General features: G+C 36.2%; 1 protein-coding gene across 1 annotated transcript; it reads right to left on the reverse strand.

Annotated features, from left to right (window-relative positions):
• Nucleotides 1–2,089: 2,089 nt before the first annotated feature.
• LOC140801606 (probable DNA primase large subunit) lies at nucleotides 2,090–25,679 on the reverse strand. The gene is made up of 20 exons (XM_073156786.1): nucleotides 25,448–25,679; nucleotides 25,286–25,347; nucleotides 25,100–25,203; nucleotides 24,936–25,017; nucleotides 24,791–24,850; nucleotides 24,609–24,663; nucleotides 23,805–23,824; nucleotides 23,622–23,705; nucleotides 23,477–23,541; nucleotides 21,305–21,353; nucleotides 21,166–21,213; nucleotides 20,998–21,087; nucleotides 20,819–20,878; nucleotides 19,766–19,825; nucleotides 16,780–16,854; nucleotides 16,613–16,698; nucleotides 3,605–3,698; nucleotides 3,417–3,524; nucleotides 3,244–3,305; nucleotides 2,090–2,442 (listed from the first exon to the last, which is right to left on the reverse strand). The coding sequence occupies exons 1-19, from the start codon at nucleotides 25,575–25,577 to the stop codon at nucleotides 3,288–3,290; spliced, it is 1,350 nt and encodes a 449-aa protein (XP_073012887.1). The 5' UTR covers nucleotides 25,578–25,679; the 3' UTR covers nucleotides 2,090–2,442; nucleotides 3,244–3,287.
• Nucleotides 25,680–26,089: the final 410 nt, after the last annotated feature.

Consider the following 26,089-nt stretch of genomic DNA (forward strand, 5'->3'; position numbering starts at 1 on the left):
CATCTAATTTGATTGCAATGGCAAACTGCTCAATATATCATCATTTTATGTTTTCTTAATTGTTATTAATTGTTTATTAAAAATTTATTGCTTGTCTTGAGATGTGTATTTTTGTTTATTATAATATAACTTCAAAATTACAAAATTTTGATACAGCTTTAACACTATCATGCAACAATTCCGAAATAATTCGACTCGTCGTGGACAATTTGAGTCATTACTAGTAATTAATTTTTTCTTAAATTTTGCATGGTCTTTCTAGATATGTTTTCTTCTTAAAATTAGCATATTTCTATATACTCATATTTTAGTCCCTAACTGGGGGGGAGGAAAAAAAATAATCCTGGCTCCACCACTGACTACAGTAGATTTCTTTATGGTTAACAAAAGAAATTTTAATCCATGGTAGATGTGCGTCTAAGAAAGCATGCGTACAAGTATAATATGTTTAGAGGAAAAGCTTTGGAGAAACTAATCTAATGATGATCTCTGTTGGGTAACAAGTCTTTTATATTTTCTTTTTCTTTTAATTTTCTTTTTGTTCACAACGTTGAGATAGTCATGGCCTCATGGGCCATGGGGTCATGACTCAATGAGTGTCTTTAAAGAGCAAGACAAGGTGGGGACTTTCTCCATTCAGCTCCAATCATGGGGGCATCGAAATCTTACACGCATCAAAACCAAATCTAGAGACTTTTATGTCGGTGAGACACAAATCTAATGGCGTACCGGACTCCTCTCCTCCCGCAGTAGTGGTGTTGCTGCTCTCTAAAGAGTGGTGAAGGGAAGAGATGCAGGTAGTAAGTAGTCCACAGCAAGGTGAAGGAGGAGGGGGTGTGCTTTAGTGAAAGAAAGAAAGAAAGAAAGAAAGAAAGAAGGGCAAGTTGGCTTCTCTTTTGACACAAAGCGGGACAAGTGAGAAGTTGGCAAGCACGAGGAATTTTTGTTAACATGCATAGAACCATTAAATCTTAGCATGGGGTCCTTCCAAGGTTCACCCCTACCCCCAAAGATGTGATGTTGCTCCCCAAAAGCTCAAACCTGATGACATGAAGCAGGAAGTATGAAGTCCTAAGCAATACGAGCATTTCCTCATTAAGATAAAATTGGTTGGAGTATGACAAGACTCTCACATTAGCACTTTAAGAATAAATGTCAAATTTCTAGGTGACAGAAAAAAGTTTTACAGCAGCAGTAACAACAACAACAAACAATAATAACAATGTCTTTTCTCAGTGGTTGGGTGTTCAAAATCAACTCAGTAATAATTTATGGTCTAATGAGGGAAGTTATGAGTTCCCACTCTCTCTCCAGAAACAACAACAAAAACAATCCTTTATTCCAAACCAGAAACAACTTTTCAACTTTTGACCTGGCATACAACAAATCCTACGCATCAACAGCTTTATCAACTGAAATGTCAGCGTTACCCTTATTGAGAATTTATTTCTAGAGGTGTTCAAAGAAGAGACATTTCAAAGTTTCTTTTATTATTATTATTATTATTATTCGTGAGAAATAGAATAGACATTCGAGAATACTAGGCCACTGACTTTGGCATGCACTTCCGCCAATACATTTGTATTAGTAGACAATCCAAGTATAGGTTTACCCACTACTTTGAAATGGGCATTTGCTTCCTTAATAATCTCGTTATGTTATTAAGCCCTAACTCAATACACGAAGATGCGTTAATATCTTCTAGACTGGGACCATTCACCAATTCTTTTAGCCCATAATTGATGTCCATTGATTATAAGCAATCAATGCAGCAGGTCAATAATGTCTGCAGGTTTTCAGCCCTAACTGTATCACATGTGACACTGTGGACAAATTCATGGAATTGAACCTACAAATGTGGACTTTTCATTATACACCATAGTACGAAGAGTGCTGGCTAAATTGATTTCACAGGATCTATTGGAGTGGAATTAAAACACGACTTTTTTTAGTGTTTACTTCTAAACAAGGACAATCATAAAATCAGCATGTCAATTTTCAACATCAAGAAAGTATTTCAAATGTACAGATCAAATCTTCACCTTGAAACATGGAGTGAGCTTGAATTATAATGCACAGGAAATCCAAATGAAGGTAGCAAAGGTACGTCAAGAAGGGATTGACTGCCTGAACCTTAAAAAAACGAAAGTCCGCAAGCAATACAGCTATAAAAAGTCAAAAAAAAAAAATCTGCTTGTAGAAGTATTTGCTCAATGTCACACACTCACATATCATAATTTAATCACACTATTATTTCTTCAACAGACATCACTGCAGCCTACCTATGACAGAAGAAATACATAACTTTGCCAGAATCCATTGAACAAAGACTCAGCCATTCTGACAATAGCAATGCTGGACCACAAAAGGCATGTTTGACGAGTGGCATGTGGAGGTTGATCGTACATTATCACCTCGTGCAGCTCGAAGGCAGTTGTGATCCTGCGTTGAACACGAGGCGATCAAATTAGAACCTGAAGGCAGCAGAATTATTTGCAGACAATATGATATACGTATCTTTCAATATGTACTCATAATTAGAGAAATAAAAGTATATGCGTAGAGGCGGGGCCAAAGTGAGAGGGTTTTCATTCTTATGGACCACCAAGTCAGAGTAAGTATAATAGAACTGGGACCAGTTCCAGCAACTCGGGATGGTCACTCTCCAAAGCATTTAAAGCAGCCTGTTGATGCAGCAGAAACTTTCAAATGACGTATAGACTGCAGCAACTAAGTCTGGTAGGACAGGGGAAAAAAACGACACTAAATATTCATGGAGAATGATGGGTCCAATGAACGTACATTTATAAAGTTCATCACTATTCTGATCATCATTATGAAGGAGCCAGCCTGGTTGAAAGATGTGCAAGCCACCCATGTGATGGGTTAAAAAAAAATGGGCCCGCTTAGAACCAACTCATATTAAAACAGTCAGGAATCTACTGCTGCATTTTGGCAGCCCTTGTTTAGAAGTAACTCAAAATATTGTAATCATCAGTCATTGCTGTTCTCTAATTGAGCAAGGCTCTTATACTGTGGAGCATTTCACTTCCCTAGCAATGTTGCTGTACTTGTAAATAGCAACGGGACTAAATAAGCCATCATAACAGTCAAAAATGTCGAGCAGTTCCCAGAACAAGGAAAAGCCCGTGTCAAAGAATATAAAGCTTTAAGGACTCTTTAACATAGGTCCAACAGATGCATGAGAAATAGCACAGATTGACTAGGGCTCAGAACTCAAACCTGATCTAATATGACAACACTCTTTTCATGTTGAAGACAAGAATTTAGGTCATGGGCTGGATCTGTAAATTAAACCGCTGTTAGATTGTGTAAAGCAAATTTATGGAGAATTCCTCTGTACATTGTGTTCTCTATGACAAATCATAAACTGGATTTTGATAGTGTACACTCACCTTCGGCTGCAAGATTTTTTGGCTTTCACTGAAGTAGTGATTTGGATGATTAATCCCAGTATCACATGAGGAGGCATGGATTGCTTCAAAGGTCAATGTGCAAGCTAACTGACATTGTTCAAAAATATTATTTGTTATAAAATATGAATGGGAGCAGTAAAAAGTGGTGAAGATTTAGAAGTTAATACCTGATAATGTCTATTCCGAACTTTATCCATTACATCATCAAGTGAGCGTCCTCCAACCCCCATTTTGCCAAGAGCAGCTCTCAGATTCTCCTCACTAAAAAAAATCACGGTGAGGTCACAACCAAATATAAAAGGGGAGAAAAAAGACTCATGTACACTCATCACACTCAGATGCCTATATTTGCTAAGCTTTTTTTTTTTCAGAAGTTTTGGGAAATGGCGAGCACCGAGGTTGTGAGCTTTCACTCAAAAGCGTCAAATACATTTCAGCCACGCATTTCCTTTACTCCAAGTCTTGCTATTGTTCCTTTTAAAAGTGTATATTCATCATGTCTTCATCCACAGATGTGTATAAGTATGTCTACGTGAAGATTTGTAAAAAATCATCTACTACACATCATCAGTCCAATTTTTCCAAGTCTTCTTCCCTTTGCTAGAAAATTTTAGGGAACTAAGATGGAAAAACAACCAGAAAAAGTGACATATAGTAGTATAGCTGTATAACTGTTGGATTTTATCTCATACTTCCTTAAATGTCTCATTTTTATGCCATAGAGCTGCATTATAGAAGAACACCATATTAAATACAGATCTGGTAAACCTCTCGCAGCACATGTTATCATTATGCACTAGGGAACATTCTCTCTTTTATAGTATGTGCTTCCTCTCTGATGTGCCATTTTCAATCTTTTGTGTCTGATTTAAATTTGGTTGATCTGGGTTTTGTGGGTCCTGATGTTACTTAGTGTAATAACTGTCGGGAAGTGGCCAGGTGGTGTGTGCTATCATCTTCTCGCCAACCTTTTGGTCAAGAGAATGAAGGGATTAATGCCAAGACTACTCTCGTCTATGCAAAATGTCTTTGTGCCAAGCCGCTCGATTTCCATCAACATTGTGTGCACAAGAAATTGTGCTCTATTGAACGTGACCATTCGCCTGTCCCTTATATTCCGCTTAAACTTGATATGGAGAGAATCTATGATCAGCTTAGCTGGGAGGTCATCACTAATGTCCTTCGTGCTATGCATTTTTCCGGAAAGTGGGTTGATTAGATTTTTTTAGTTGTATTTCTTCCGCCAGTTATTCCTTTTTGATAATGGGTCTATGACTTTCTAGTGGAAGGGCTTCTGAGGTATTCATCAAGATGATATGCTTTCTCCTTTTTGTTCATTCTGTGTTCTCGGATCCTTACTTCCTTCTATAAGCCATGGCCCTCCTTTTAACAACTTGTAACAATCATATTCTATGTTGAAGCAAAGTAGAAAGTAGACGTGCGTGATTGAAAGGATCCCCCACCCCCGCCCAACCTTCTCCTTATATTCTCTAGAGAAGTGAATATCTAATCTAGGCCTGCTTGCCTTCCTATGAAAGCAAGCAGCCCAACCCCCCGTTGAAATTTGTATATAAGATATTAGCGGTATTTTGCAAGTAGCTCCGAGAATTTGAACTTAAGGTGCGACTCCAGCGATCATTTAAATGATGCAATTGGCTTCCCTTAGCTCAGACTGGTGTCCTCTAGTCTAGTCGAGTCTAGTTAGTTAGTTAGTTAGTTAGTTAGTTAGTTAGTTAGATTTACTTATTGCTTAAATTTCAAATATAAAGTAAATGTAAGCCCAACAGAGTGAATTGAACCCGATCCGCTATGATTCTACTCTATAAATATGAGTGATTATGGGATAATTATATAAGTGGAATAATATCGACTTATTTATTATTTTGTCTTTATTTTCTATTGTAACTATTAGATCATTTTTATTTTCGTAAGAGTATATTGTTACCCTAGATCCATTTAAAACTTTCAAACCCTAGCCACCATCCTCCACCATAAGCCACCCTACTTAACGGCTATTCACCACCACCCTTAGCCGTCCACCACCTTTTGACGACCACCGTAATATCGGATATTTACTAACTAGTCCAGATTCAACATTCCCCCGCTGTTTTATTTATAACTTTTCACTCCGATCTTAGATTCACGTGAAACCAAAGTCATTAAACCCGTAACTTGTTAACCAACCATAAAAATCTCACATTTCTTACGTCCAAATTGGTCCAGATCTGGTTCATAACATCTTACCCGATAGGTCTACATTCATCCCTAAATGCCATCAAGCACTCTTCATTTTCCCCATCATTCTTGTAACCATCACCTATTACCGGCGGAGGTGTGTCCGCATCCCCTGGAGTAGACGAGAAAGAAAGGATTTATCGAAGCAACCCCCTTGGTTCCAAACCCAGTTGTTCACTTTCCCATATGAGCATTCGATACATGTTTAATAAGTGGAAGAGTCAAAGGGTCAATACTATGGACGTTCTCCCCATAATCTTAGATTGATCATTTGAGGGTTCGTTGCAATTCATTGTGTACTTACACACTAGGCTACCTTTCTCTGAAAAAATCCACAGGACCAGCTATCACTAGTCTTCGACTGAAGGTGTTTATCGCACAAAAAGCAAAACTAATGCAACCGAATGGGAGAAAGACAATTCTAAACGAGGGATGCATCGTGGTGGCAGAATTATGTCACCTTACATTGAGTGCTTAGGGGCTTGGGCATTTGTAACCTTCAAGTGACGCGTCAAGCTCTTCTTGCGACTATGGCCTTTGAGCTCTTGGCTCCTTCAAACACTCTTTAAGGTAGGGGTGGTAAAATTTGACCCGACCCAATGACCTTATATGATAACTCGGCTCTTAATCGGATTTGATTTTAGTATGATCTAACAGTCTTAGTATCAACATTGAATACTCTGTATGCTCTATTGTTACTAGAATACTCTAAGAAGAATATGCCCTCGCTATTCCTAGTGTCAAATTTAGTCAAATATCCTCGATTACGCAAGATATAATATTTACTACAAACACTCGAAATATTTAACACTGGATTTCTTACTTTTCCACAGTTCATATGCCGTCATTTTTTAACCTGATCTTAGATAGATACAACTGATCATATGTACCACTGTATTTATCGCTTCAGTCTAAAATCTTTGAGAAACATTTTTAGCATGCAACATCACCCTCGTCATTTCTTGCACAACATGCTCTTTCTCTCCACAATCTCGTTCTATTGTAAAGTTATGCTATTGCGGAGTAATGGGAGTTGAAAATTCATGCTTAATACCAAGAGAATCACATAACATAGAATAATTTTTATTTTTAAATTCTCTACCATCAGGACGTAAATCAATCAACCTGTCTAACTAGTTTAATAATCAGGTCGTGTTCGGGTTTATACTACTGACCCATTTTGACATGTTTAAGTATACGAGTCGGATCAACCTGCCAACTCATTATATATATATATATATATAAAGTAACTAAAATATAAAAACCCTAACTATTGGCTACTGGTTGTCGAATCTTTTCGACCGCCTCCATCTACCGCCTGCCATGGTGCCTTCTGCCTTTGTCAGCCGCCTGCCGCATGTCGCCTGCTTTCCTCTCCCTTCTCCGTCTACCACCTGCCATCAAATCTCCTCACCATTTGACCTAAGCCCCTCACCCTCGTCGGATCTCCTCACCATCTACCCTAAGTTCCTAACCCTTACCACCGCTTCTTGTTAAGCCCTTATCGCCACCGTTAACTACTAAGCCCTCATCGCCATCGCCGCCGCTGCCTGCTTAGCCCTCATCGCCGCCGCCACCTTCTGAGACCACATCGCTTTTCTTTAGAGGTATTTCTTTGGTTTAACTATTTCTTACAGGCCAAAAGTTTATCTATTTCCAAACTTAAAGCCTTGGTATGAAAGATCAGTTATAATCTAGAAAGATCTTGGTAACCATTGAGAAAAAGATCAATTATAATCTAGAAAGATCTTGGTAATCATTGAGAAAAAGATCGATTATAATCTAACTTTTGATCATGCTTGATGTTCTTCTAGTTTGAAGTTCCTATATCGGAAATGCAAACGTTATTGTATTGTAAAAAGACAAGGATCATGAGCATATCATAAATGATAAATGTAGTTCATTTTGTTTCCCTTTTCATTAACCTGACTGCTCAATGTGCTAGTAACAAATTTTTTATGCAACGTTTTAGATCTGTTTAATTGGTTTGAAGTGTTTGATCTGTTTAATGCAATGTTTGAAGCTCCTGATATGTTTAATTTCTTGTTTTACTACATTGATCCATTTAATTATTATTTAACTAGTTTTATTTGTTTACTGTTTACTTGTTAGATCTATTTAATTAGTGCAATGGTTTACTGCAATATTAGATTTGTTTAATTACTGCAATGTTTTTCTCATACCATAGTCCAATTAGTTTTTTATAACTTGTTAGATCTGTTTAATTACTGAGCATCAATATATGTGGTTATGGATGATAATTACTAAGCTTTCGTTCCTATGTCATGATATTATTTCTCTTTGTTATGGATGATAGTGTAGAAAGAACTAAAGATGGAGAAAATATTTCTGAGGAGGTTCCTCCTCCCATGGTAGGTAGAGAGAACTCCAGTAATAAAGGAAAAGAAAGCAAACATCCAATATTTGGGAAGTATTTAAGGAACTTTCAAAATGAGAAAATAGATTAAAGAGAACTAAATGTAAACTGTGCGGTGTTGTATACATATCAAATAGCAAGTACTGGACTGAAAATATAACTCATCATATACTTATGTGTCCAAAATCAAAAACTAAAGATATAGGCCAATTATTCCTTGCTAAATCAAAAGGATCTATGTTTTTACAAATTTCTAAATTTAATCAAGAGAAATACCATAAATTGATAACAATGACAATTGTTAAGCATGAATTGTCTTTTCAATTTGTTGATTATGAAGGAGTTAGAGTATTGCACAGTTACTAACTGAGGTCATACATATTAACAGAAACACAGCTAAGGTAAATATTTTAAAAATATACAGAAAGGAAGACAAACTCAAAAACTGGTTACATTTTATTCATGAAAAAATCAGTTTAATATCTGACTTATGGACCTCCATAACCAGTGATGGTTACCTATGTCTCACAGCACACTTTGTTGATGAAAAATAGATATTATAAAAAAATTATAAATTTTTGTGCAATGCCAACTCCACACACTATAATAGCTTTATCTAATAAAATTTATACATTGTTGACTGAATTGGTATAGAGAAAAAAATATTTTCATAACACTTCATATGCCTCTGCAAATTATTTGCTTATTGAGTTGTTGAGGAGCCAACTCATGATGAATGATGTTTTATTATATGATGGTGATTTTTTTCATGTTTGTTGTTGGGCTCATATCCTTAACTTAATAATTCAAGAATGTCTGAAAGAAATAGATGATTTCGTATTTAAAATCAGAACGAACATAAAATATGTTAAAGAGTCACAAGTCAGAAAAAAGGGATTCGTTAAATGTGATAAACAAGTTTCTTTGAATAGTAGTAAATGACTGAGGCAAGATGTGTCAATAAGATGAAATTCAACTTACCTAATACTTGATTTCTTCATTTGCAGTTGAGTGATTTAAATCACAAGTATTGTGCATCTTAAAAAGAATGGGATAAAGCTAAAAAAATTGCAGGTTTTTGAAGTTATTATATGATATTACCTCTATATTTTCAGAATCTATATATCCTACAACAAATTTATACTTTTCTAAGGTAGTTATGATCCAATTGAATATATTAGAAGGTATGCAAAGCTCAGATAATCTTATTAATTGTGTAGCACAAAAAAAAGGGCAAGGGAGGGGCAGGCTAAACGGCCTCATGCGCACACCATCAACACATGCAGGGTGGCAGGCCCTCGAGCAGAAGGCCACCGCCCGTCCTCCTCTTTATTTCTTCCCCTTCGATCACTCCCCTCCCACTACCTTTCATCGAGCCTCCCCTCACCATTCGACCACTGACAAGATACTGTTTGCCGTGGCCGAAGCCGATGAACCCCGTCATCGTCGGTAAGTCCTCCCTCGCCCCCTCATCTTTACTTTCGTATTTAGTGTAGTGTTGTGGTACCTCGGGCGCTTGTGGCCACCGGCATTGGGTGTGACCAACCGGCTAGGCTGACGACAGCAGTCTATCGGTTGATTTTCGCGACTTATGAGCTGGCAAGGGAGAGCTCCCTCTTGAGCTCCTTACCCAACTTTGGGGAGGCCCAGTGGAGCCCCGAGGAGGGTGGCCAGTTCGGCACTAGTGAGGCCCTCAAGTGCCTCATCGTGCCCCTCCGTTGGTCGTCGCGCCCACTCAGTGCCTCGCCGTGGCAAATGGCCACTCTCGGCATTTGAATTCAGCCGCGCCCGTCCCTTTCCTCAAGCCATCGGGCATCGACTGGTGGTCGTGGGGAGTCGTCGGGGTCAAGGGGCCCTTAGTGGCGTCCCCTCGACACGACCCCCTTCGTCCTCAGTGATCCGGCGTCGGCTGGCTGTCGACGAGGGGTCCCCTTTGTGGGGATGGTTTCAAGCGGGGAAGGAAAAGAGCCCCAACTTGATTGGGCTTGGTATTACCTTCAGTCGGGCTAGGTTTGGCCTAGCCTAAGCCCGAGCTCCTCTAAGCAAAACTCGTCCCTAAGCCCATTTGAGTTATGGGCTAGCTTGATTCGTCCCTTGGGCTGGCGTAACTAGACACAACTTGAGCCAAATAGCTGGGCTAGCTAGTTGGGCCAAGTCCGAGCCCTTTGTGGGCTTTTCTCTTCCTTCTTTTCTTTATTTTGTCTCTCTTTCACTACCCCTTTAAACATCAAAATATAGGTGCTGACCTAGTATTTTGTCACAGAGCTCCTTGGGACCAGCACCCGCCTTAGAGTAGGCCAGATTAGTGTGACATCACTTATCGTCAAGTAATTTTAGCAAATTCAGGCAAATGGTCTATCATCCCTTGTTATCGGCTAGCTAGTTGGGCCAAGTCCGAGCCCTTTGTGGGCTTTTCTCTTCCTTCTTTTCTTTATTTTGTCTCTCTTTCACTACCCCTTTAAACATCGAAATATAGGTGCTGACCTAATATTTTGTCACAGAGCTCCTTGGGACCAGCACCCGCCTTAGAGTAGGCCAGATTAGTGTGACATCACTTATCGTCAAGAAATTTTAGCAAATTCAGGCAAATGGTCTATCAAGCCTTGTTATAGGCTTGATATTGTGTGAATATTTTAGTCCGAATACGGATATTGGACGGATAGCAAAATTTAAAAACATATCCTAACTAAACGGACACGGATAATTTTCGAATAGAGGATCGGATCTTAAACGGATATTGATTGAATTTAAAAAAATTATAATATTTTATTTAGATATAATTAACACAAATATTAAGAGTTTTACAACAAATAAATTTTTTATATGTCAAATATGTAAAATTAGAGAAATTAATCTCTATAAATAATATATAACATATTATTAGTAATAATATTAATATTTACTATTTAAATAAGCAAACTAAAATTGTAAATCATTCAAAAAAAATATGTGGGTAAACGAATATCCGATATCCGTATCTGAATCCGAAAAATATATCCGACCCGTATCCGAATTTTTTTCAAAAATTCTATCTGTATCCGAATTCATATCTGAATTGGATAAAAATTTTTTATCCAAATCCAATCTGAGTCGAGTCGAATAGCGGGTCGGATTGGAGTTAATCCGACCTGTTTTCACCTCTAAAAATATCTCATTTTATTTATTCTTATCATGTTTGACTTTATGAAATAAGAAATTATAATATGATGATCATGTATAGGAAAAATTAAGAAATTCTTTATTTTAAGGATTTTCAATAAAATTTTTGAGATGTTAAGATTATTTATATTTTATAGAAAATTCAGATTTATTATTTATGGAATAAAAAAGGATTTTATTGTTTATATTTTCAGATTTCTGAAAATATTTAATATTTCTATTAATTGCAGAAAATAAGATATAAATTAGGAATATTTCAATTTATATGAATTTCAGATTTTTGAATATATTTGATATTTATTTTTATTCCAGAAAATAAGATATAAATTGGAAGTATTTCAATTTAAATGAATTTCGAATTTCTGAAACTAATTAGTATTATATCTTTTTTCAGAAAATAATAGAGGAAATCTTTATGCTAATATATTTTATTTTCTGTAAATAAAATATAAGAGATCTTTATTAAAAAGAAATTTTGAGAAGATGAACACATAAAATATTATTTTTGATATGTGAAATTTTGTAAGATCAGATATTAGATTATTATTTATTCGTGTCTTCTGACTTATTAAGAATGATTTATATTATATTATTTATATATATATTAGAGAAAATAATAGTATTTACATTTATGGATTATTCGTGCATATATTATATTTAAAAAATTGAGAGTTTTGATGATTGAGGAATTTGACACTTGAGATTCAAAATGAATCAGTATAGTTGAATACTAATAAAAGAGAACCCAATTTGTTTTCTAGAAAATAAGTCTAAGGAAAAAATTCTTGGAATATAACGTTGTGACATGCTACCAACTAACTCTAGCGGGATTAGGAAAAAGATTCTTAGATTTTTGTCCTGGTGACTCTAATTTTTCTCAACGGCTAGTGAAAAAGTCGGTAAGGTACTACAAAGTACCTATTGTGACCCTAGACAGATCGACTATCTAAAAAAATTTCGGGCGCTATCCCGATGGTGATTAGGTAGTGTGATGTGGCCACGAGTCAAAGTACTCATAAAAGAAACAATATGACATATTATCATTTTTGACGGATTTCCATGATAGTACACTTTTGGCAGAGATCGACTCTTTTTATATTGATTTAACCAAATTGAGATATTATGAATGATTTATGATTCGATTTCTATAATAGTACATTTTTCGCAGAGATTGATTCCTTTTATATCGATTTATTCAATATGAGATAATATGAATGATTTATGATTTTAATTTAACATATATGGGTTTTGAAATTTTGGTACAGAAGACAAGAAAATTATTTATTTTCCAAGATGACTTATATATATTATTATGATTCTTTTTCTGTTACTGTATGTATAACATGTTGATATTTGTCATTAGACCTATTATTAGTCAAGTGGGTTACTTGCTGGGCGTCTAGCTCATGAAGACTTATTATTTTACAAGAATTTAAAAAGTAGCTTTGTGAGAACTCTGAAGGCTGAGTACCATTTTCGTTGTGTCAATCTATTTTAAGATTTGATTACTATTTAGGCTTTTGTGTTTTCTCCAGATTTTATCCTAGAGATACGAGGTCATCATGTTCCCGGATCGGGGCGTGACACTTACAACCAAAGGAGATCGAGTGCTAATAAAAGTTGGCTTATGAACAATTGGATTGAAGATCCAAGGATTAAAGAGGATAATGGTATCTCTACTCATCCCAATAACCTTGATGAGATCTTAGGTTCGAGTGATGAGAATATTGGTGATCCTACGGAAGATAGTAGAGGACTTTCTAATATGAAAATGCTAGGGTTAAAAGGTCCTATATTTGGATTTAACTAGATTATCCTAAAGTAGGGTTGGCAATTGGGTTGGGTTAAGCGGATTTGGGTCGAGTCAGATTTGAGTCAGGTTAACTTCACCCCAACATAAACACGATCCGATTAATAAATGAGTTCACTTGATAGACACAAACACAACCCGATTATTAAACGAGTAATATGACAATTTGTCTAATATGTTTAATAAATTGGTCGTGTTAATAAATTAAAATATTCTTAATTTATATCTTATTTTCTGCAATAAAGATAAATATTAAATATTTTCCAAAATCCGAAATTCATTTAAATTTAAATATTTCTAACTTATATCTTATTTTTCGGAATAAAAATATATATTCATTTAAATTGAAATACTTTCAATTTATATCTTATTTTCCGGAATAAAAATAAATATTAATTATTTTCAGAAATCTGAAATTTATTTAAATTGAAATATTCTAATTTATATCTTATTTTCTGCAAAAGAAATAAATATTAAATATTTTTCAGAAATTTGAAAATATAAACAATAAAATCCTTTTTTTATTCCAAGAATAATAAATTTGAATTTTTTATAAAATACAAAATTTTAACATCTCTAATTATTTATTGAAAATCCTTGAAACAACATATTTCTTAATTTTTCACATAATTGATATTATCATATTGTAAAATTTCTTATCTCATAAAATTAAACAGGATAAGAATAAATATAAAGAGATATTTCTAATTCATCAATTTTATTTTTATATAATAAAATTTTAAAAAAAATATGACTAAGAACTTGTCTTGATTGCTCAATCCAAAACTAATTTAATTTTTACATTCTAATCGTAATCTGCACGGATTCTAATGCATTCCACTATTAACTTCTTTTTCTTTTTTTCTTCTCTTTAGTATGAAAAGCTCTCTTTTTTCCATCTATTCTCTTCTCTCTTTCTTTATACACGTTTTCATCTCTCTTCTTTTTTTCCTTTCTCTTTTTTCTTTTTACCTATTCTCGGTACTGTAGCACTGCTACTGTGCCGCCCTACCTGCTCCCTTAAAAATCTCATCTAGGGTTTTTTTCTAAGCCCCCTTTTTATAGTTAAAAAAATATAATAAGAGTCCTATTAGAATATAGATTCTCATCAAAAAAATTTATAATAAGAGTCCTTAAAATTTAAAATCCTAAAATATAAAAGATAAAATAAATTTTCTCATTATTTAAGTGTTTATTTCTATTATATCTATTTATTTATGTTTTAAAATTCTGGGTTGTTATAGTAAGTCCGTAACCCGCCTTATTTCTCGCGGCTCTTGGAGCCGGACACGCTTCTTGTATTGGTTTAGGCCTATTACGGGTCAAAGCATCTCTAAGATCCTCCTTTCCACCATTCGTTTCTCTGATTACTAGGTCTATACTCGAGACTATTTGAAGCAAGTTAGGGTTAAGTCAGTCTATTTGGCTATGATTTCCCCATATATTTTCACTCCTCTTGTGCCTTAAGTTCCTTGGAAGCTTTTGTGAGCTCTTCCAGTTGCCCCTCACATTTAGGGGAGCCTAGCTTGATCAAGCCTGGCTTTGATAAAACTTGAATTTAAATTAATTTTGAGCCTAAATTTGTGATCAAGCTTGAATTGAAATTAATTTTGAGCCTAGATTTGTAATCAAGCTTGAATTGAAATCATTTCAATTCGAGCTTGATTTTAAACTCGAGCTGAGCTCAAGCTTAAACGAGCTTCTCAATTAGCAATTTCAAGGTGGAGCGACGTCCCGACATGCCGGTGTGTCGAGGTGCGGAGGTGGATCTTGCGTGACGACGTGCCAAAGTACAGAGGTGGAGCGACGTAGAGGAAAGAGTCAACAAGGGCTCGAGGTGGAGCAGTGTGCCGGCGTATCGAGGTATCGACGTGCAAAGTTGGTTGGTGAACAATGGAGGACTCAGAAGTAGAGGTCAGCGTCAGGTGGTAGTGGTAGGTTTGGGAATTGAGACTTTGGAGAATAGATTGCGAGAAAGTTCTAACCTAGCGAGAGAGAAGATAAGCCATTAGATCAAAAGATCTTATAGTACATTATATATATATATATATATAAAATTTTGAGCCTTATCGAGCCGGCTAGAGATCAAGCTTGGCTCAAATTTAATTTCAAGCCTAATTTCAAGATAAAGCTCGATTCGGCCTATTTTTAAGCTGAGCTTGATTGAGCCTTATCAAGCCGAGCTCAAGCTGGCTCAATAATTTTGACAACCCTACTCTCATTAAGACATTTATGTGAAAAATCCCCTATAGTCGCCTCCCTACCAATGTTCATCTCTTGCTGTGACAAGTCCTCTTGATGTTTGTTATTGTCGATGTCTAGCCGAGCCTGAGGACCTTTCCTATCTCTTTATCCATTGCCCATAATCTACTCGTATTTGGGATGCTATCATGTCTCTTTTTCACCTTTGCCTCTCTTTTGTGATGATTGGGTTGAAGTCAATTGTTTTGTGGTGGGCAATCCACCAACAGACCTTCGTTTTCTTAGTCATTGTGTGCAATTGTGGAAGGCAAGGAATGCGGTTTGATTCTTGAGACAATCTATCACTGACTCTGTCATTCTTCATGATGTCCAGGCTTCACTTGACGACTACTCTTCTCCGTTGGGAACTCATCCTACCCCCGATGCCCTCACCCGCTGGGTGAGGTGACTCTCTCCCCCCATCGAGTTAGTGCAAGCTTTACTCTGATGGGACTTATGCCTCAGGTGCGTCAATGGGTGGGATCAGTTTCTTGATTGACAATTCTAATGGTCATCCTCTTTTTGTAGGTATCGAGCGGATCCTTTGTACTAGTGTTATTCATGTCGATGTCTCAGCACTTCACTTTGGGTTGCTCGCTTGTGCCCGTCGCAAGCTGCCTCTGATTGTTGTTGAATCCAATTCTCTCACCTTAGTCAATTGGCTCAACCACAATACGAAATTCTCGTAGCTAGTCCGCCCCTCTTGTTAGACTGTTAGGCCCTCCTTTGTCAATGCCATCAATCGTCGCTTACTTATGTATATCGAAAATGTAAGCTTTAGTTTTGCTCTCTCCTCTTTCTCTAGCTTTGTTTGGAATAGATTTGCCTCTAGATCTGATCCCCTTTTTGCACGTTGTACCTATCCACGTCTTTCTTTGCATGTAATTTAGTTTGTGTCATTCTGTGGGGCTTCTAAACCTTCCTTTCTAATGCATTTCTTTGAAAAGAGAATATAAATATATTTTTTATATAATTTATTTATTCTTGTACCCTAGATATATTATATCCTGTTTTTTTCTAGAATTTACCATATTCATGTATCTGTATCGTATCTGTATTCCATATACGTGCTTCATTGCTGATGTCTTTCATCTATCCTCTTGTGGTGTGTACAAGGCTGCACGTGAGGGAGCTTGTTGGTTCGTTAGCTAACCACTTAAACTTTTGGGTCAACTAGTTATCTAACACTAATAGTAGATTTTGAGAGCTATTCAAGAAAAAGGTCAATAAAAAAACATTAATTTAGCAACTACTACATTTCATAACAGAATAACACGAAGAGGATTAAGCATTTGTTACTAGATGGAACTCTTACATAAATCAATGAAGTTCAAAAAAAAAAAAAACCTGGACCTGAAATGTCGATAAGGGCAACCATGGTGATCCCCAACACTAGGCGTTGATGAAATGATCTTTTGACAAGAGTATGGAGTGTAATCCTGATGCAGCCAAATAAGGCAACTAAAAATAAATCTTCAGAATAATTATAATAATAATTCTCGTGCTGCAAGGGTACTTACTGTTCTCTTTCCCTCTTTTCCATAATTATGGCGGATGCTATATGCATATTCTTTGTCGAACCTCTCAGCACCAACCTAACCAGAAAGGAAATGGAAATAATGGGCAATAGAAATAAAATTAACTAAAACTGAAAGCAATGGCCCTACAATTTCTAGGAGAACAAAATGCAGAATAAGCATGCTTAAGCCTTCGTTCACTTCATGGATAACTTTTTCCTTATTTTGTAATATAACCCCTTATTCCAGAATATCAACTATACATCAAAATAGCACTATTCTAAAATTCAAATATTATTCATCAAAATACATCTTGTACCACACAACCTAATTACCAATTTACCCTTGATATATATACTTTATATCAAATCAAAAAATATTTATCATAATACCATAAAAAAACAAAACACATTTTTCCTATATTTTTCTCACTAAATATCATATCAAAAATAATTATTACCTCCTTATTTTAAAATATAAGTGAACATAGGAATAATTATTCCTAAAATAACTATTTCTAGAATAAAGACCTCATTTTGATAATAACAAATAGGAATACCTATTCTAAAATTGCTCTTATTTCTGAAGCAAACGAAGCCTAAAATATTCGCATCAAACAAACTCCAGCAAGCTTCTCCACTACAAAATGGTCCCTATACCATAAATAGTTGATAAACACTTCCAAAAAAATATTTTACTATCAGGGAACTAGCATCACCTTTCTATTGATGTTTGAGGAATGGACTTATTATATTTTGGTTACGCATATTAATTTCATGTTCAAAATTGTGGTCTAATAATACACTGAATTTCCTATTTGATAATTTTGTTCCAACTCATCCTTCGGTTGGTTAGGTAGAATTTTGCCTTTCATTCTTTTCTCTAGTGCATTAACATCTATGTTTTCATATAATATAGATGTTGTGTTAGACAATTTAGGTGAAACCATATGTTGCTATTGATCCCTATCAACAATGGCGGGCTGACTAGAACATGGCATGAGGGGGTGCTGCATGGTTCCCCTTTTCTTGGCTCCTAGCAGCAGATCGAGTAGTCGTAGCTATCTCCCTCTTCGCCCTTCGCAATTTAAGTTGGATCCGCAAAGCGGATTATTTTTTATCGACCTGACCCGACCTTCACCATCTTCTTCCTCCCGTTAGGGCATATGAGCAAGTGGGTGAGGGAGATGGCAACGGCGAGGGTGACGCCAACGACAAGCGGTGAGGGCGAAGGTGAGTGATGACGATGAACACGATGACAAGTAGTCTCCTTCTCCTTCTCTTTTCTCTCTTTTGCATGTGGTCGGTGACAGGTGGAGCCTCTACTCTTGCAGTAGAGCCGGCAAGTGTCGTTACACATACCATGATGGCAGATGACCATCACAGGTCGTGCATCCTTGGTCCCTATGTAGCTGGCAAGAAAATATTTAGGGTTAACTCAAGCAAAGGGTCCTTCATTCAACTCTTAGGCAGGGGCCTTGAAAGACAATCCTATCTTACCAAAAGTCTTAGTTCGTTCCATATTCAAATTGAATGCTAAAAAAATTCTAAGCCAAACATACAGCAACAATCTAAAATCTGTATATGCTACTCTCATAAAACCCTATAATCAATGTTTTCCTCCTAGCTCTTCAAAAAATTAATAGCGAAGGCCTGACTTGACTTAAGGATTCCTTGTTTTCATTCCAAAGGGCAAAAGGAAGGCAACCCCGATGGTCCTACACAATACTATGATAAATACAAAAAGAAAGAACCCAAGATGTATGAAGAAATCCTACAATCGGATTTCTAGATGTGATCTTTATATAACATAAAGAAATGACAAGTAAACCTATCCCTCATTAAAATATCAACAAGTACTATAGAAGTTTGGTGCAGGGCCTATTCTCTGTCACAACAAGAGAGCAAAGAGCAACAGACAGGACTCATTAGGCTCCGGATGTTGGCAAAGTAGGTGGCACTTTTCAAGTCTTGGGACATGGCGGATCTAAGATCACCTAAAGTACTTGAATAATGTAAATGATACTTGCACAAAAGCAGGTAAGTAGCAGTCACATGAACAATAGTTAATCATCTAATTTTGACAAAAGAAAATTTGTCTTGCTTATGATGACATATTAACCATTCCCATGAGTGGATTGATCTAATCCTTGATGATCTTAAAGGCTAAAGTTAGTTCCTAAAATGGCGTGCAATCTTAGATTAGTCATAGTATACTCCAACCTATAATATAATCAGTAAACCCAAAATCTCAAGTTATTAGATAACAAACCAACAATGTATTAAATGCCTAAACATAGCCTCCTCACATGTGGGCTCCTATAACTACACATGGACAAATAGTTAATAAGAGGATGCGCAGCCTGTCTACAGCACACTGAAATAATTTATATAGAACATAGGGAACAAATGGGCTGGAGGAGGTCTGAACTTTGAACTCCTGGCCTTCAGAAAAATTGGCTTTGGCACCATGTTCAATAACCAATTGTTCCAAAAACTTAAATTGTTAGGTAACGGACCTATAATGTATATCATACCTTAACACAACCAAACCTTGTTCTCATGTTTTAAATTGGCCATGACATGTTATCAACCTTGGAACTGTAAGAACTATATTTTAAATTCTCCAATGTGTGGCAGTCATTAGTATTTTCACTAAATAAGAGGACCTAAGTCACCTAACCACCAGAGGTCCTCTCGTTTTATGAGGAAAATCTATTAAGGACTGGACATATCTACAAAGGGTGAAAGGGTTTCGGTTTGTCGGTGGAGTTTGCTCTTTCATTCCATGCATATTATTGTTTTCAGGATTCACAACAATCACAATCATGGATGCATGTTGCTAGAACAAGAACTAAACAAAAAAAAAGAATTAGTTATTTTAGATTGTTAACGGTTGCACTAGCAGGATACAGTTGTAAATAGAAGACACAAGGCAGAGTAAATGTAAGTCGTAGATATGCACATCTAGGCAACTATTGAGCAGTAACCTTCTTAGAGAACTCAGCTTTCCAAAATGCAAGAGCATCATCCAACTTTAGTCCAACACCCTACAACAGGAAAAATATTTATAAGGAAAGAAGAAAACATGTTAGGATGATAGACTCTAGCAGATCAAGATCAAAATGGGAAATGCTAGAGTACCTCATAAAAGTTAACCATGCCATCATTTTTTATTATTATGCTTCACCTTAAGATCAATTAACCTAATAACTTTTCTGTTTAATGAAAAAGTATTTCAAATCATGACACCTGACTTTTACATTATGATCCCAGTTGATTAAAGAGAAAAGGAAACTATCGATGTAAACAATAGTATCTTCAATAGCTTACACCATATAAACAGTCTAGGGACAACATAACATATGCTAAGACTACTGCATACAAAAACACATGGGTTTCATATTTTTAAAATTCAAAATAATAAATAAGTAAATATAAGAATGGCTCTGAAACAAAATGTTTACCCTATGGAAGCAAACCGTTGCAATTCTCAGTAAACACAGAAGTTAAGCAACACATCCCAGTACCCATATTTTTAGTGACAATACATCTATTGTCACTTATAATTTGCATATTACATGAGATCATAGTTGTATACTTCTCATTTTTCATGTTCTGATTTACCTATTTTGCAAATGAACCACAAAACCATTCTCACACTTTCTTCAGAGTGGAAGCAATTATATGGTTTTCAAAACGATATGATTAGTACTAGGTAGCAGCTGTACAAATCACTAAAAAGAAAAAGGCAAGATTCAACCAAGGTCTTAAGTGCTAATGGTGACAAATATCAAGGTTCTAGCATGGAAACAAGGATGAACAATGATATAGAAAAGGTTTCTGGTGCACTACACTCCCACCAATGATTGGTCAGGGGAGAACAAGATGTCACAGCCTTATGTTTGTTACTGTAGATATCTCTGCGAGTAGAAACCACATCAGCAGGGTGCATGGGATAAGTCTTAACAAGCATAAAAAAAAAAAGATGCCCTTTCATTGACAAGGTAATGACAGACAAAAGAATACACGGGAGAAAGTACCTTAAGGAACAAACCAAGTTGCATCCTCCCTCCATGCTTCAAATGATGATCTTCTCTTAACTTCATATTTGCGGCATGCAAAATAAAGGTGGATTAAGCGGAAGATAGCTCATAGGAGATGTCCCGAAGGAGAAATTTCTTAGAATGACAGTAAAATATGAAGCTCAAATAAGTAGTACCTTCTCAAATAAATGGTGCATGCAAAGAGGAAACGATTTATTAGCCAGTTGATCAATGTCCTTCAAAGATATTTCAGCAACTATTTTTGACTGCAAGTGATACTGAAAAAGTCAGAGAAGAAAAGCACAATTAAATCTATTCAACTTAAGGTGACACTGACATAATACCTCAGAATAATCAGGCCCCAAATAACTGTTGCTCAATGCTTCAACAATCTGAAGAATAAAATTAAGGATTATCAACACTCAAGCAAACAAGCGAACTCAAAGAATACCAACTGCAAGCTGGAGACCAGACGATACTCACAGGAGTCAACCTATCCTTCTCTTGATCTCTAATCGTAGATGTCCATTTTCTGCTAGAAGTGCCCATGTTAATAAAAAAATTAGGAAAAAAAACACTAGTATGTCCATATAAGAAAATTTGAAGAAAATCTGTATTCCCTCATTCATTGCATAAATAAAGGTTAAAGAATAATTGACAAAACAGTTAACACTTGACTAAGGTTCCAAGTATTAGGATCAGGGTCGGCCATAAAAAAAAATGATACGTATCAACGGTATCGATAGTATTGACAATATCGATCGTACGTATCAGTTTGTATCTTAAATTAATTGTTAAAATACAAAAAAAATTCCAAAATTTTTAGAAAGAATAATAATAAGATATAAATATAAACTATTCATATATAAAGTCTAAAAAAATATATATATTTCTTACCTTCTCTCCCACTACCTTTCTCTCGCATATTAACTCTCTCCCTTAAAAGGAAGAAACTCTCTCTCCTTCATCCTCTCCCTCTTCGACTATCTCCTCTCTCCCTTTCTAATTCTCTCCTCTCCCTTATTAACTCTCTCCCTTAAAAAAAACTCTCCTTCATCCTCTCCCTCGCCCTCTCTTTCTCCCTCTCTGACTACCTCCTCTCTCCCTCCCCATTGCCCTCCTCTCTCTCTCCCCCCTAGCAATCTCACTCTTCCTCTTACACTCTCCTCTAAGCCGATGCTTCTCCGACATAGTTTCAGCCTCCATCAACATCCAGCAAAATCTTCCAACGTAGATTCGACTCCATCAACCTCTAACGACCTTAGATATGCTATTTTCTTCCTTTATTCTCTCTCTCTCTTCGACGAGCTCTCTTTCTCTCTCACACTCTCCTCTCTTTATCCCTTTCTCTCTCCTGATTTTGATTTTTTTTGGCCGATCCGGCTAATACCAAGCCAAAACCAGTCATTGGACTAGTTTAGGCCCTGACCCGTTTTGATCGATTCCACTCGGAATCGGCGCTTCCATGCACTTGACACTACAGTGGCACAAACAAGAAATAGAACACGTGTAATGCATACATTAGTATAATCACATGTAAATAAGTTAGACACCTCCATATTTTGTCATATTGACCATGAAGTCACAAGTTCCCTATGACAGAATATATGATCCTAGTAATAGTACCAACTAAAATTTACTCTCTAACTTGTCCATTAGTAGCATCAAGAATTATGAAGTCTCAAATCCTTAACAGCCCATCTTTAAAGCAAGAGTCAAGAGTCATGTTCTCAAGTTTGAACAATTGCTGAACACAAACAGTCAACAGTAGTTAATGAAGGTAATTCAAAAAAAAAAAATAGGTACAATGAGAAGTGTTTGAATGCAAATGATACAAGATCTAGGAGAAAGAGAACTTTTCTTGAACTGTTGCAACCCCCTTTTCCTTGGATATACTAAAATGGGTAATCAAGTGGCAAAAGAAAACATCATCAAACTGTAGCATGTACTACTTCACACAAATGCTCCCTAACATATCTCACAACGAATTTCTTCAGAGCATCACTTCACAAATCTCCCAATCTACCTGCTCACTTGCTCTTCGGTGACTGATCTAATCACATATAAGAATAACAAGAGAACAAGTCTAACTAGCAGCAATGCAGATGGAAACTAAATATTTCAAACCCCAAAAGTCCAATATATTGGGCATTTGTTGCCAATATCTGAATGGAAATACATTTACCAAGACTTATGAGAGATCTCTCATGTCATTTCTCCATTGCATAAGGATACATAGCATTGATCATGAAAATTCATTATACTAGCATTGGAAGAGTATCTTTCTAAGGAATGAAGTAGCAATATGCTGCCATGAGTCCATGGGAACCCAGACTTTATGCTTGTCAATTGCCATGTATCTTCTGTAAGTGATGAGAAAAGAGATGCTCTAAATCAAGTATAAGTTACTGTTGAAGGAAGACTTGTTACAAATAATTCATCTAGTGATCCATGAAAAAGCTAAAGAAACTACAGAATACTGAAATAGCATAAAAGTTATACACATACAAACAGTGCAGTAGTATTTGTAGCTGCAAAAGTAGCAAAAGCAATTATCTCTATTACCTAACTTTATCTCATAGCAAAATGAGACACTGAAATAAATGATGGGAAACTCATAGCGACAAAGAACATTTATAATCATATATGGAATACCTATTAGTTAACACAAGAGCCTTGGAAATCTTGCACCGAAATTGAGTGACGACAAGGGAAACCACCTAACAGAAGATCAAAAGAAAGTTACAATAAGAAGCATTTTCTGATTCAACTGATGGAAATCAAGAGATATACCATGCACCTGATTCATGGGAACATAAGCATAACCTTTCAGGATGTATACTCTGCGGCTGGCAACCAATTCAGCAACTTCTTCAAAAGGTACCTTCATTCAATACAATCCAGATGGAGCAAAATCAGGTTATATTTCTTTGGAATAAATATTGACTTATTGAAACTAGAGAAAAGTAGATGGGTACCAGACCTTGAAGAAAACAGTATCGGCTGCAAAACAGAAAAGAAATATCAATCTAGTTGATAAAATGATAACCTGACGTCCCAGCTTCAGGGTCGTATAAGCACTCAAAATACATAGAAATCTTAAGTGATTCATGTGCCTCAGAAGAAAAGGAGTTTTAGTTATAACTTCACTGGTCCTATGTACAAGACAACTGAAAGTAGGCAAGTTTAATTTGTGTATAGACATGTAGGTATATATGAATTCATTGAGAACCTATAAAGAAACTTAATTGGAAGGAAATTGTCAATGGTAGAAGCCACTCTGATAACAAATCGATGAAACAGGCGACCTAGCACAATAGGGAAGTGCATTTAAAATGGTTGAATGAAGAAAAAAAGTTTCATGATATAATAGAGCTACTGGAATGGATAATACATTATAGTCCTTAAATTCCAACTAGCTGACAAATGTAACTTTCATTATCACCAGAAGTAGAAATATTACCCAGCCAAATTTGAAGAGTGATAAACTAAATTTTCTCAACAATATCAGCCAGGCAAAACTAATTCCTAGTACAGTAAAAGGAGAAGATTAAGGGACATAAGAATGTTTTGATTAACACCAAGATCAAAATGTCTTGTTTTCAATCAAAAAATATCTTAAGCACCAAAGCTGGATATCCGGATATAAGAAATAAAAAACTATGAACTTCTTCAATGAATATATATGAAGCCACACATGCATTCCAAACAGCGATCACGTAATTAGTAATTTTGCAGACCAGCTAGCTATTAGGAATATGAGAGTTGATCAATAATCAACACATACCATTTGGAGGTTGACCAATAGAGCGTGCAACTTGGCCCAATTTGTCCTTCACAGTCTATACGACAGAAATCCAAAAAGGAACACTTCATTTAACTCAAGGTAACAAAGGAATTATCACCATAACTAAATCACGATACTGAAATACAAGAAGTAGTCCAGTCATCTTGACAGAATTGATATACCTCAAACTCTGCATGACTTAGTGCTTTGTAAGGGAGCTGGAATTCAGTCATGAGCCTCCTCTGCAGCATAAAAGAAACGCATTTAGCCACAATCAAACAAAACGTTCAAAGCTATGCCCTATTCTTGGAAGGTTAGAGAACCCACCTGTGATTCAGTGCTTTCAAGACGAAAGCGATAGCGAAAGAGCGTGGTCTCCATCGAAAGAAACCACTTCCTCAATTCCTCTCTACAATTTCCCAAAATACTAAATCAATAACAACATATGCAAAGTTCAAACACTAACCAACTCTCAATAATACAACACTCACGTTCTACAATACACAAGGCGAAGCACAAAGTGTGATATTATATCCTTATTCAAAACCTCATCCGGATCTCGATGCCTCATGTTCGTTCTCCACAGCTCCTTTACCTAAACTTACACAAAAAGGAATATCAAACTACTTACAAACAACTGACCAATTCGATTTTGAACTCAAGTAATGCCAAATTACCAATTTTTCCATCTCATCCGGCTTCTTTCCACGGGACAAGCCATCCGAGATCCCTTTCAGAACTGCACGGAACAATTTAATAACCTGATGGGATCGAATCAAGCCCTAATGGAAATGGAAATGGAAACAAGATAACTAATCTGGAGATCTAGTAGGGTTTACCACGGAGGCGATCGATGGCGTAGAGCTCGAAATCTTCGAGGCGCACTTCGAGATGAGGAGCAGAGCGGTACAGAGAGAGGCTCGGGGCGGCGATGGCGACGGGCTTCCTCTCGGATCGCACGATCTCCATTAGCGAAGTGGTTTCTGGGATCGAGAGAGGACGGCTGGGGTTTTACATGCCGGTGGGATTTGGCGGGAAGCGCTTCTTACTCCGTCAGAGTTGAAACGAGTCGACTCGGAATATGGATCTAGAATTTTTTAAGGGTTTAGTAACACCTTGTTAAGCGTTAGTAATTTTAATCGAAATCCAATTGCCAGGGTGTCCAAGGGGCCAAAGCTACACTACTATTAAGCTAAACTCGAGAGGGATCGCCCTAATTAAATCAGACTTAAATTTATCATCCTTTAATTATTATTATAATAGTAAAGACATAATAGACAGTCACTTTTGTGGCTTTATTAGTTAAGAAAACAGAAGAACTGATATTAATCTTATCCCTAGTCTCCTAGCATATATCTCTTTCATTGTATATATATATATATTTGCCTTTATATTAAGGCTTAATCCCTCTGCTTGTGAAAATTTTAGTTTTAGTGTATTAAAAGTATTTAAAAAATGAGAGCTTTACAAAGTTGCCTTGT

This window comes from Typha latifolia, chromosome 15 (assembly GCF_019914945.1).
Source record: "Typha latifolia isolate L0001 chromosome 15, TyphaL0001v2, whole genome shotgun sequence".
In the NCBI taxonomy this organism is placed as follows: Eukaryota; Viridiplantae; Streptophyta; class Magnoliopsida; order Poales; family Typhaceae; genus Typha; species Typha latifolia.